Genomic DNA, 14,125 nt, shown 5'->3' with positions numbered 1-14,125 from the left:
AACATGGTAACTTAAATGTTATGGTAACTGCAAATGCTTTTTTTCCTCGAACAGCGCCTGTAACACGGCTACCTTTAAGTATACGTACGTATCGATAACACACAAATTTCGTTGCTTATGGTTTTTTTACAGAACAGTGCACAAACAACATTGTCGTCTCTTAACAACTGGTAAAAATATATACCGTATATATACTACTTATCAATTTTATTGGTCTACTGTTACCAGGCAAAATGTTTTTGGCCGCTTGAAAAAAAATATGCATTAGCCGCACGTCAGTATAAGCCGCAGTGTTCACAGTGTGGGGAAAAAAGTAGCGGCTTATGACCCGAAAACTACGATAGACCTGAAATGGCGATCTGTCGTGTACTTGTGGCAGACCACTCAGATGGTGGTTTAATTTGGTTTGCTTTCTTCTGTTGTTGCCTCTTTTGCTGTGTTCTTTTAGTTCTGATCCCTTTGGCAACTTTTGTGCCAGTTTTAGTAACACTCCACCAGATTGTGCAAACAGAAGCTGCTTCTTCACAGTTGTCAGTGTTGATGTGGCGTGCCTTCATGTCACACTTTCATATGTCCTTGAACCTCGAGTCCAGGTGCCCCGTGGGCCTGGCACCATGGGGATTCTGCCATCATCTATGTTTCACATGGCCAAACCGGCACATGTGGCATTGCATAAGCAGCTTTTGCATGCTGGAAGTCTCAGTTTTGTGCGACTCTAGTTTGAGATATTTTGTCCTTCTATGTGATTCCAAGGCTTAGACAACTTAGACGAAAGCTGTTCTTGCTTCGTGATGGGACTATGTCCTCCAAGTAGTCACTGCAGTACAACAGGTGCTCTGTAGGCACAGATTTTTGTTGCTAGGATTAGCTTCTTGTTTTTCCACACTGAGTTTTATCCACATCCTGACCCATGACCGTGGTGTTTTTGATGCTTAAAGTAAGGCCAAATTCATTTCAGGCATGTGAAAACCTATTAAGAACCTCAGAACCGACAGCATGAGTAACTATTCCAAAGTCATGAGCAAACATCAGCTCATAGATCTGCTGCTCTGACTTGCTCTGACTTTTGTCTTGGCTGGTAATATTGCCAAGTTGAACAGTTTGCCAGTGTCAGTTTGTGAGTGTCAGAAGGAATTTTGTGAAGAAGATCCCAAACAGCGCGACTGCTCAGATACTTTCAGGAGCGTTTCCACTTGCAAGGCAGCTGATGTCCTTTTCCAGCTTGTTCAGTGTTGGTTCTGCATCTCACTTCTCCAGTTAGCTGAGGAACAGTGTTTAGTGCAATTTCTGTGACTTTGTTCTCTGTGCCATATATTTTAACTTAGCATTCCACCAATCTCTCCATCTGTTTATCTCCACCAGTGATAAACTCACCAGCTTTGGACTTGAGGAGCTGTTTCGGAATCTGTTGGACCCGTTGCTTTCTTCATTCCTTCAAGCATACCTCTGATGTTTCCAGTATCAGTACCTTGTGTGCATTTCATAGCAAAGCTGCACCTGGTATTTATTAGCACAGCATCTAGTTGTGCTGTATGTCTGCCAGCTCTCAGATCTTCTAGGCTTTGCTTCTGCTTGAACGAGGCAGGCCTTATAGCTTTTATCAGTGGCTTCATTTCTGGCCATCAGCATCTACGCAGTGAGAATTCTTCCTCCTCCTTTTCCCAAACACTATGACAGTTCTATCATATGTGATGCTGCTTATGGAGCCCCACAGTTCAGCTGCGTTTTCAAAATAGTCAACATTTTGTGGAAGATTTTGATTTAGAGTATCCAGATTTTTTCAGCACCTAATATTCCTAAAATGAAATCTCAAAATATAGTAACCCTATTAGTCCTTCATATACTTTGTGCTTTTGGTGGGAGTTGTCCAGTTCGGGAGACATTAGCCGCAGCAGTGTCTGCCTACGCTTGAATATAATTTCATTTAATGGATTTTGGCTTGTGGCACATATTTGTGAATGAATGAATTGCAGAACCATAACCCAGCTATTGTGGGCAGTGTGAGTCACAAAGAATTTTCTTTTTTCTGTATACAACCGCTTTTGGTTGGCATTACAGCTTAGCAGAGTGCCAGCAACATCAGCATTTGCATCCTGTCATGAGCCTGAGCCACTTGTCACAGACAGTTTTCTCTTAAATGAATCACCTCACAACATGGTTGGTGGGTTTTTCTTTTGTAACGGGATCATATTTCCGGGGGGGGACTGAGTTTTTCAGGTGTATTTTTGGCCATAAGCCGATTGCCATTTAGTTCTATTATATTCAAGAGATGGCAGACGTCCCTATAGATGTTATCTCTAAAACTGAGCAACTCACACCAGAATAGTCTCGATAGATAAATAACACTGAATCTGGTCTGGGACCTTTTTCTATTTCTAACCTGCTATATGAAAAACTTAATTTGTCTAGTTAGAAAAAAAAAAATCAAAAAATGTCGAGTTTTCAGAGTCATAAAACCAAGAAAATGTCTAAAAAGAAGCTGCAGATAGTCTGAGCTGTTATTTACAAAAGATTTCACTCAATATTTAAAAAAAGATATTTTAAGATGAATCAGTTAACTTCCAGCATTTAATCTGTTAAATATTATTGTTTCAGTGTTATTCTGTCCAGGTCCTATATCTAACAGCTGGCCTGTGCAGACACCTGCCCTCCCTTTGTTTACCCCTCTGACACATCTTTCCACAGATAATGGTCATTAACGCCACAATCTGTCAGGCCAAAAGTTGCAAACCAAGAATCTGTCTCTAACCTTCATAGACCACCTTGCCTTTGGCTTCTTTGTCATTTCTGACATGTCCTCATCGTGACCCAGACAGCCCTCATTAGCTTTCTGGCACTTGCAGAGACCAAGAGGAGAGATGTACGTGGAGTGCTAACATACTCTGTCTCACCACAGCTTGACCTGGCTGGGCTGATTTGGCTGACCTTCATTACCCCAGGTGTGACCCCTTGGCAGGGATCCACAGACCTGAGACTGAACCACCTACTAATTCTCTCCTTCTCCTCTTTTCCATCGCACATAGCTGTGGGGAGAGCTCCTATTGTCCGCGGCCCTCATCTGTCTAGCTCTTAGTTTCTCTGCCTGGGAGCTTCACTCATGTTGAAGTGGGAAACTCAATGTGTCAAATCAACTATGTCTGTCCTCCTGTACTTATTTACACTTTCTCTCTATCTGCTTGTCTCTAAGGTGACCACCGACCTGAGGCAAAAATGCACAGACTCTCACACGGGGACGTCCGCGTCAGCACCGCTCGCTGCTGGGATCATCGCTCTAGCTCTGGAGGCCAAGTGAGTGCCCCTGTATCATCTGTTTCTACATTAGGGAATCAGAAATGTAAAGCTTTTTTTTTACTTTATGCTACTGTTAACTTAGTTTATTATGATCCACTGCGTGCTACATGTGGGAGCATGTGCGTGGACTCACGTCTGTAAATGCGCAGACGTCTCTGGGAAGGCGGCGTTGGCCTAAATCCCAGCCAAGAAATTCTTTCCACTCCAGATTAAGCTTTTGATAATTGGTTAATTAGTGAGACAAATCAGCAGCTGCAGCCCACACAGACATCTGAATACCTGTAGGGCCCATGGTGAAGATTTTAAACCGGTGAATGTCTCTCATTATTGCTCACTCAGGACTCCAGGTGTCAGAATCCAAGTTTCTGTCAGCAGCTCTAATGTGTTCCCCATTATCTTGAGTCATATCTTGCATGTGTTAAGTCAGTTTTATCAGTAAGCAGTGCTTTACTGTGCATAATTCTCCTCCTTTCCACATTAGTGATTTGCTGACAGCTGTCAAATCAATCCAGTAGTACCACACAGCCAAGTTTCAGTTCTGGTATGCTCAGCGTCTCTGGTTTAACACCGCACAAGAGTCAGTATTTATCAGTGTATAGCCACCCCCCCCACTCCTCCTGAAGCCCCTCCTGATAGGCAGCTGTAATAACAGGGTAGCTAGTTTATCAGTCTGGGACCGCACTGGAATTCACAGAGATGGAATCATTTAATAGGCAGAGTGTTTTGGCTTTCTGGTGTTTTATTATTTTATTATTTTCTCCTTCGCTCTTGGCTGAGGTGACATTGAGTGGATCGGAGGATCTTGTCCATTAATAACACATGAGAGGATGTGAGATGTGAATGCTGATGTGGAGGTTGGCGGAGGTGATGCACCACAGTGCAATTCCGTGTTTCTATTTCTGACAACTGTGGTGTTGCTCTCGGTAAAGCTCTGTGATTATCTTAACCCACAGAGCAGTTTTTCTTAGTGGTGACTTAAAGGATTCTCTGTTGGATACTTACAGCTAGACCCCTTAATAAATCTATATGAAGGGGAAAAAATTACTGAGCTTCAACTATGTTGGAGGTGACCCTGTCCCCAACTCACAGAACCTATTAGAAACTATCATTACAGATAGGCATAGACTGTCCTCCACGGTTTTGTTTTACAGTGTTCCCTGACCTTTCAACACAGTAGGTTATGATGTACCTTTGATGCTGGTATTTTATGCCCATGTTAAAACCTTTATGTGAGTCCATAGCTTTGTTTTAGTTGAGTGGCACATCCCTCAGGGTTCCCTCCACCTCTCAGTGTAGTATTTCAACACTGTACGGTTGTTCTCACTGTATATGCTCAGATGGATCACATTTCAGGTCTTTTTACAGTCTTCTGACCTTTTCCGTGTCCCATTGCTGCTCACATTTCCCGGCCTGTATTGTTGTACAGTTGAGGTCATCAAAACCTGACATTTCTCATAATGTGCATAATAGGAAGGTATTAGCCTCACCTATTACATGAGAGAATGTAAATGTGATTATATTTCTTTCTTCCCTGTCTGCGCAGTATGAACTTAACTTGGAGGGATATGCAGCACCTGGTGGTGAGAACATCCCAGCCCGGGCGTCTCAGCGCTGGTGACTGGAAGACCAACGGAGTGGGGCGCAGAGGTAAAAACTCAATACAGTTATTAGACAAATCAAGAGCAGGTGGTAACATGTGGAGTTGTGTCTATGCCTCAATAATGAGTACAAATGGAAAGTTCACTAAAGCGCTCTTTTGAAAATGCCTTGCTTGAGAGCGCTTTGGACGGCTTTGGTTGCTATGATACGGAATATGTGCAGATGTGTTACAAGTACCTACCTGACTGCTGCTTAACTGGTAAACGCTTGGTGAACTAAATGTACCTCCAAGCATTATTTTTATAGTAATGTCGCAGCAGTCCAGGGAAACAGGTCTGTTACACACATGCATACTTGGAGCAGCAGAAATATTAGTTTCTCTTACACTGTTGTTCAACTTTGTTGAACAAGTAAGCTGTGATGGTTGATCAGTATAATATGTGTCTTTCCCTCCAGATGGCAGTATAGCCCAGCCAAGGGATGAGCATTTATTAGCAATTATTTACATTTTTGTCGAGTAAATTTAAATGTTCATTTCTGTTTAGAAAGCTACCCTAAGATTCTGGTTATTACAACTCTTAGCACTTGGTATTTCTTTGCTATTTCTGTGCTAGTTCCATGCCAGAGTGGATTGATGCCCAGTTTCCCAATAACATGCATTTTTTTCTGATTCAAGTTAAGTAACCAAGTAACTGTGAAATTGTGTTAAAATTGTCATATTTTTGATCAGTTTGCTATTCCTATGCAGTGCAGACTACTGAATTTAACAAAAAATTTAACAAAAAAATTGAAATGAAAATACTTAGTTATTTAACACTTTTCCTGTCATGCATAATGTTGTAAGCAAAATATTAATTATCGGGTTAAAGAAAAGAAAATGCAGAAAACAAAGATGTGAATGGCTATGGTGGCCCTCATGGAGCCATTGAATACCATAGGTTATACTGATGAAGTGTGAGCTACCATGTACATGTGGACAAGAACTGATAACATGAACTAACATATTTTTAAACAAATTATATCCCTAATTGTTTATAATGGATACATTTTAGTTTGTTATGCAAAGAACTTGAACAAATAGAAATCTCTTCTCTGCTCAAAGGAAGGTTTTGTCTTGCTTGTTACAGTTCGGCTATAACCATTACTTAACACGACCTGGCTCAAAGGTTTGTGGCCTAGTTGGTGCCGAGTTCAAGGCAGGCCAATCCGATAGGCTGAGACACTGGGTGGGTATATCAGGGTCTGCTTTGGAGTGGTTCAAATCTTATTTGTGTGAACAATCCTTCTCTGGGGCTACCTCTATGTACAGATCCTCTTCTGTTTCTCTTACCTATGGTGTGCCGCAAGGTTCTGTTTTAGGACCTTTATTGTTGTTGTTGTATTTACTCCCTCTTCAGCAAACCTTCTGAGCACGTTTATGGACATTTCTTATCACTGCTACGCAGATGATATTCAGCTATAGATCTCCTTTAAGCCACAAGATGTTTCCAAGCTACAGATTTTGCATATACTCCATTAGAGGTTGGATGGCTGATAATTTTCTTCAACTTAATGAGGAGAAAAAAAAGTCCTTGTTTGTGCTCCCGATAAATTTGTGCCCATGGTTTTGGAAAATCTAGGTCCTCTTGCTAAATTTGCCAAACCTTCTATCAGGAATCTTGGGGTAACTTTTGACTCAGCTCTGACTTTGGACGCTCATGTTAAATCTCTGCTTCGCTCCTGTTTTTATCATTTATGAAACAATGCTGAGTCCTATTGTGTCACGCTCTGAACTAGAAATGATCATACATGCATTTGTTTCATCTCGTTTGGACTAGTCTTCCAAGTACTCTTATGTTACACTCCTCCTGATCCAGCTGCACTGGCTCCCCATTAAAGTCAGAGTTCACTTTAAGATTATGACTTTTACATTCAGGGCTTTGCATGGACAAGCACCAACATACATCAGAGATTTCTTACATCCATACATCCCCAACAGGTCCCTGAGGTCATGTGATCAGGGCTTGCTGGTTGTCCATCACACAAGGCTAAATAACTAAAGATGACAGAGCTTTTGTAGCTGTGGCCCCCAGACTCTGGAACTATCTCCCTTTGAGTTTGAGATCTGTTGACTGAGTGGTTTCTTTTAAAAAAAGAAGAAGAAGAAGTTAAAAACTCATCTTTTTAAACTTGATTTTATGTTTTTGGCTTCAGTGAAGCACTTTGTGATTTTATCTTGAAAGATGCTATATAAATAAAATTTTATATTACTTATACTTTACTTAGATGAATACATTCAGAATTTCTAGTTCATTTCTTGTGTACTGCTTTAAGAATAAACATAAATGTTTGTCTTTAGGTTTCATGCACTTAGCGTCTAGTTCATAGATGCTCAATTAGTCCTTTTTAAAAAGTAAAACTTGTTTCTATTCGATTAAAGCAGCAATGTTGGCATTCTGTTAGAAACAGTCACACTGGCCAACAGCCAGAAACAGACTTTGAAGAACAACCTGCATTATCTTTTCTGCTAAAGTGTACTTCCTACCAAACTGACACGCATGAACATGCTATGTTTTGCAGCTTATCTTGTTGGAACAGCCGTGAAACATTTACCCAGAAAGTTTTCTGTTGGCATTAGTTTGCAGGGTAGATACTGTAGCCGATAAACATACATACAGATCTTCATTTAGGTGATGGTGTGGTCCCAGCTACACACTGTTTGTCTGCGGCCTGTAGGCTAAAGAATTAGTCTGACTTTGTCTTCCATTCCCTGCCAAGGTTCAGTCTGCCAGCTGCTGTCGTTCATCCACAGAAAGCCATCTGAGACATAGAGAAACTTTTCTGACATTGCCCCAAAGACCCTTTCCCTCCTTTTTAATGATAAAAAAAAAAGAAAATATGATAGGCTGGATAAACCTGTTTATATTATTACTGACTGTCGGTGACAGTTGGACTGTTAAATCCCTGCTGTTTTTAATCACATTTATGGTAAATGGTAAATGGCCTGTATTTGTATAGCGCTTTACTAGTCCCTAAGGACCCCAAAGCACTTTACACATCCAGTCACCCACCCATTCACACACACATTCACACACTGGTTTATGTTCTCAGGCACAGATGAAGTATTGCTGTAGAGAGGATTGTTTGATTGTAATTTCTGTCACTCTGTGCTGCTATCTCATAACCACCACCCACAAAACTGCCATCCGCTCCCTATCCCTCCATTTTGTTTCCTCCACAGTGAGTCATTCGTACGGTTATGGGCTCCTGGATACAGGTGCTCTGGTGGCGTTGGCACAGAATTGGACATCAGTGGGACCGCAGCACCAGTGTGTTAACACGATGCTTTCAGAACCAAGGTTAGAAGGATGACTTAGAGCATGTGTGTGTGGGTTTGTCTGTAAAAAGAGTTTCACCATTATTACAAAGACTTCCTGTTCTATCATATCTCTGACCCTGATGGATGTCGCTGCATTCTCCTCCAAGCCGGGGAGGTCGCTTAAGTTTAAAGCACAGTGCTGTTCGGTGTCCATTTCTGCTTCCACACAACATTAACCACTCTGCCCGCCACTTGTCAAACCTGCAGAGACATCGGGAACAAACTGGTGTTCAGCAAGAGCGTGGATGCCTGCTGGGGACGACCAGAGCATGTCAGCTCCCTGGAACACGTTCAGGCTCGCCTCACTCTCTCCTACAACCAGAGAGGAAAATTGGCCATTCATCTCATCAGCCCGCTGGGTACACACTCCACCCTGCTGTTCCCCAGGTACACAGTAAAAAAACAGGACAACAGCAGCCAGGTCCTAATATAAATCTCTCTTTTTCTGTGCCACACACAGACAAATAATGTGCGTGTCCCTCGGTTTTACTTCGGCACACATGCTCCCAGAGGCGTATTCTCTGAGACAAATACTCAGAATATGCCTGCTTTCAGATGCAGGGAAAAAACACCAACATGTCCTCTCTTTTTATTTATTCAGGCCCAATGACTTCTCCTCAGAGGGTTTCAATGATTGGGCCTTTATGACCACACACTCATGGGACGAAGACCCTCAAGGAGAGTGGACCCTGGAGATAGAAAATGTAGCACCTAATGGACGTGACTATGGTAACCTAACTCATCTTCATTAATTGCCCGGACTGGTCGCATCACATCAAACCTTCTTCCGTTCCAGCATTATCTTATGTATTTCCATGCTTCTCTTAGTAGCCTCTCTGCAGTTCTTCCTTTTCTCTCCTTTTCTAACGGTCTATAACAGTTTTGGTTCCAGCAGAGAGGCACTTAGAAACTGCTCCAGATTAAAAGTTAAGAGTCTCTGGGCAGAGAACGATTCTTCTGCAAGAAAGTCTTTGGCAACTATTTGATTATCAAAACTTCAGTGTCTTGAGAATGTTTTTCTTTCCAACAACTGGGCTGCACTTTAGCTCTAAAAGCAAATGGCAGCACACCCTGACAGAAAGAGTTGCCATGTTTTCCAGTAGATTTGTTTTCTCTGAGCAGCAGAGGGAAACGAGAGAAACACCTCTCTTTCTCTGCTGCTGTTGATCCTCCTCCACTGTTGTTTGGGCCACTCACATCACTCGTTTCCTGTCTTTCCACCCCCATATCCTCTTCTCAGCCAGTTCACTCTGTTCCCTCTTTGAGAAGTGCTAAATTGATATTCTCTTTCACCACTTACACCTCCACTCTCTCTGCCTCTGTTCTCCTCAGGTGTGTTGAGTCAATTCACCCTCATCCTGTGGGGTACTGGGCCCAGCATAGTCAACCCCTCGTCCCCTGACTTCCCTCGGCCGTCCAACAACAGCTGCAAGACATTCGATGCCCAGCAGATCTGTATCGGTGAGATCGATCGGCCTTTCACTGTCATGCATGAGCCACTTAGGTTGAATAGATTCATTTGTATTGGCGCCGGCATACAGTCATTGTTACCAAACAGGCTTTGGGTCAGACTGTGTTGAGCATTTCAGTTTGTGAAAAGTGAATGTTGTGAATACAAATTGGCAATTTACAAGCCTCTTGCGCATCTGTTTATGTGCGCACAATGAATACGCACGTTGCCATATGTCATATCAAAGAGTGGAACGTATTGCGAGCAGCAGGGGAGATTTAAACTGCGCCAGTGCCTCAGGTGCATGTTGTCAGCAAGGATGACTTCCTCAGTGAAAAGCAGACGAAGTCAAAAATTATTTTATGTTTCGAGTCAGGCGCTTTCCTCTTAATCATTTTAGACATTTCAAAAATTTCAGTAAAATCAACATTACAGTTATTACTGCTTTTATTTCATTTCCTCAGTTGCCTGCTAATTTCCCTCAAATTAAGTCTAAGGTTCTGACTGCAGAAACCGACAAAGGACAAAAGGAGTAAATACTGAAATGATTGTTAACACTTATTTTTTTGCCTGTTTGTGTTCTTTTGTAAATTAGCTGTCTTAGGGTAGAATATATTTCATATTTATTTATGGTTTTTATAGACTAAAGACGCTTTATAGCTTCTTTATCTCATTAACAAGTAAGAAATGTAGTTCCAATTAATTACATGCAGTGACATAGATATGGACTGTAATTAATCCCACACTGGTGAAATTCACTTGTGCGCAGGGGACAGGGTGAAAAAGATGTATTAGAAAAATAAAAATAGGAAAAATGGTGTACAAAAAAATGCCAAAATACTATACTGTGTACAAATGATTACTATATACAGTAAAAATACACAGTGCAGTGGGAGTGATAATAATACACAAATATATATATTTTTTTTTTTTAAACAGTGTTTGACGGTATGTGGTTCAAAGTTCAGAAATCATTTGTAGGTCTTATTTTCATTATGTTTTTGACATAAACGCCCTCTTGACTAATTAATCTGCCCCCTCTCCATCCAGAGTGCAGCCCTGGCTTCTCCCTCTTCCTGCAGGGTTGTGTGAAGTTGTGTCCGCCAGGCTTCACGTCGGGGCAGCAGCTCCTCAACCTCTCTCTGGAGAACTGGGTAGATTTGTCCTCCGTCCAGGCGTGCCTGCCCTGCAATCCTGCCTGTCTCACTTGCTCTGGCACCGGGCCTGCAGATTGCCTGTCCTGCCCTCCTCACAGCCATCTGGTCTTCACCTCCTGTTTGCACCAGAACCAAGTCCAGCGAAAATCCCCTCTAACTGGAGGACTCCAGGGTGACGGAGCGCAGCCAGAAGGTGCGAGTCCAGCAGCAGCAGACCACGACAGCAAAGTAGCTGAGGAATCCCCAGGGCTCATTGTAGCTCCGTCCACTCAACTCCCCGCCGTCGTGGCCCTTCTCAGCTGTGCCTTCATCCTGGCTGCCTTCGTCGGGGTCTTCTTCTTGCTGCAGTTACGCTCAGGTGGCGCTTCTGCCTGGAGGACCAAATTGCCCTCTGGATTTTCAGAGACGAACGGGGTGCGGGTGGGCTTTGGTTTTGGCTTCCGGCAAGGACGGGAGAGAAAGGCAAGGATATGCTACAAAGGAATCCCCACTGTGTGGGCAGATGAGGACATGATTGCCTACGAGTCTGAATCAGACAGCGAGGAAGTGGACGGTCACAGCGAGAGAACAGCTTTTATTAAGACGCAGAGCTCAATCTAGCTGAAGCTGCATCTGCTGTTGTGGTGTCTGACACGACGACAGGTCTGACTGCACGGAGCTGATTCGTGAAGCAGAATCGCACAGGTTCAGAAAAACACAAAGCGCAGGCCTTACTGTCCCATCAGCACCCCATCCAAACGCAAAAGAGCCAATCAATTTTTTCTTGTATTTATTTGCTACAAGCTTCACGTGTATTTTCATGTATTTTATCTTTTATTTGATTGATGTCAGTTGTATTGATAAGCTTTGTCACCATTTAAATGTATTATGCAGCTAATTTACTTTGCAAATATTTTTCAGAGTGCTTTCCAGAAAATGAGTACTGCCACACCCTTAAAGCTTGGATACCTAACAGGAGAGAGTTAGAGACAGAATGGTCTAATATTAAGCAGCAGAGACCAAGATATCCTGAGTTTTGAAGAGGCACGACCATGACGTTGTGCAACTCCACCTAGAATAAATAAACATACCTTATTTAAATTTGGCAACAATGCAGTGCATTCAGCGCGACTGCTATTTTTGATCAGCCACTAGAATTTTCCTTCTGACCGCCTGTGCGTCTGTGACGGTTGCTGTATCTCCACCACCAGAGTGCAAACTCAAAATTATCCTGTGGCCATATGCTGCAGGCGTGCAAAGGCAAACAAGGAAGATTAGAATATTTTGGCTTTTATTGGAATATTTTCTCTCTGATGCCTCGGGATATTATAGCATTACAGAGACAAGGGTGACAAAATCACAGTCCACACCACCAGGAAAGTGTTCCTGTGCTCGTGGTTGTGTTCGCGGCTTGATGCAGCGCCTTCAGGCACTTCCACTGAAAAGTGCATTCTGGTGTTTTGTGTTGTAGTTTGTAACCCTCTGCTCTCATCACTGTGGATGATCTTTTATGTGACATCCTGGTCAGTTTGAGAGGGAAGTTGTTTACTCGAGGCATTTGAGGTCGCGATGAATCTGCCGAGACGCATGTGATGAAAAGGGCAGCTCCAGGGAGTGACTTAAGAAAAAAAATAGTGGGAGTGCTGGAAGCACTCGAGAAGGTCAAGCTGACCTTGAAGGGGAGCTCAAATTCAGGTTGGGTATGGTTTTTGCTTTTTATAGACAAAGTTGCAAACTTTTGATTGCATTTGTAGGTCAAGGCCCCAAATCGATGAATATTAGTGTCGAACTGAATATCTGTAAATTTCAAACTATATATCTGCACTTGGTAATACATGGTTCCTGAGGGGGAGAAAAAAACAGCGCCCCCTAGCATAAAAACTAATCAGAACTCGGAGTAACCTTGATGGAATCACAGTAGTTAATTATTCAGGCTTAGCAAAGCACCTCCAGAAGTAAAGGCCTTATTCAGAGGCTGAGACGCACATGTGCCAAGCAGTGTGTAGAAATGTGTGGATTGGCCCTTTACTCCATTACTTTATCTAAGGCATATCTAATTTGTCTCAACTACAAACATCAGGCCTCTACTTCAGGTGGACTTCTAATATATTGCTGTTGTTATCTTTCATCAGAGACCTGACAGATTGCAGGCCAGGGGTTATAAAGTTGACTCGCTGTTCATTAATGCTAAGAAAAACTTTAAATTGAGGATTTCTGCAGCGCGCTGGGACAGCATAATAAAACATCCCCGCAGGTTGTTTGATAAGCAGGAAACTGTGGAGGATGCTCTGTTTTCAATCAAGCCTCAGTGGGAATTTCCACTGCAGCGCAGACACCAGAGATGGTACATCAATCACACAGAAATGTGCCGAATTACAGTGAGCAGCACTGTTTTTTTTAATGACATTAACCACTCAGCCCAAAAGCTGCTTGGCTAACCTTGTGAAGCATTGTGCCACTTGGTTACTGCGGGTGAGAAACAATATAATTCTCTCTTCATTTTCCCCCCAGAGTGTGCTTTATATTGATTTTGGGGCTTCTCTTTCAGAACATCTTCATCAAAGTGAAGCGTCCTCCCTTTCTGCTGTGAACACCAAACATAAAAGGACAAATTCATGCTTTATATTCTCTCTATAACGATGTAGACTTGCAGTTACGTGGCCAAATCAAAGCCTTTGGATCCAAAAGACCAGAATGGCTAGTGATTAAAAAAAATCAGAAGATAATGATTCAATTTTCTATGTTTGTTTTTATTTTTAATCCTTTTTTTTTACTATTTAACTGATGATGGATGTTATGTGTTGAGATCAATTTCATGCTGGATTAATTAAAAAAAAAAAGTTTGGCTGTTGTAAAGCATGTCTGTTTTTTACTGCCAGGGTTGAAACCTTTTATAGTTTTTTTAATGCATCTTAAATTCAGCCCCTGACATACAAACATCCCAGAGAGAGCAGATGGTTCCTCGCTTCTTCATGGTCATATATCAGTGTTGCCGCTGCGTTTCCTTCACTCCTGGCATTGAGCTTTAACAGAGTGCCAGCCTTCTTTTTTCCTGCCTGCCATCCAGTTGCAGCAGTGAGCAAAGCTGCCAAGAACGCCTTCAAGAAACTGTTCCCTCAAGCTTCTGCGTAGCGGGCCCCTTAAAGTTTAAATTAATATAAATGGAGGTTTGTATGCATGGGGGAAAACACCAGGCGGGCGGCGGCAGCAGCTTTGTTCATTAGCAGCTGCCCCCCCCTCTCTACAGAGGTGCAGGTAACTGGGTTCATGGGTAAAGGTACATTCATTTTG

General features: G+C 42.5%; 1 protein-coding gene across 2 annotated transcripts in view; it reads left to right on the top strand.

Moving 5' to 3' along the window:
* Positions 1-13,690, top strand: part of furinb (furin (paired basic amino acid cleaving enzyme) b) — a 94,126-nt gene extending 80,436 nt beyond the window's left edge. For both annotated transcript variants that reach the window (XM_026176391.1, XM_026176392.1), the window contains exons 10-16: positions 3,188-3,288; positions 4,835-4,938; positions 8,111-8,228; positions 8,456-8,635; positions 8,850-8,977; positions 9,581-9,709; positions 10,749-13,690. In XM_026176391.1, the coding sequence (XP_026032176.1) occupies positions 3,188-3,288; positions 4,835-4,938; positions 8,111-8,228; positions 8,456-8,635; positions 8,850-8,977; positions 9,581-9,709; positions 10,749-11,455 (1,467 nt within the window). In that variant the 3' untranslated portion in view covers positions 11,456-13,690. The remainder of the gene's footprint in view (positions 1-3,187; positions 3,289-4,834; positions 4,939-8,110; positions 8,229-8,455; positions 8,636-8,849; positions 8,978-9,580; positions 9,710-10,748) is intronic.
* Positions 13,691-14,125: the final 435 nt, after the last annotated feature.

The sequence above is a fragment of the Astatotilapia calliptera genome, chromosome 7, assembly GCF_900246225.1.
Source record: "Astatotilapia calliptera chromosome 7, fAstCal1.2, whole genome shotgun sequence".
NCBI classification, from domain to species: domain Eukaryota; kingdom Metazoa; phylum Chordata; class Actinopteri; order Cichliformes; family Cichlidae; genus Astatotilapia; species Astatotilapia calliptera.
Note: the sequence above shows the minus strand (reverse complement) of the source record. Positions and strands in the feature narration are given on the sequence as shown.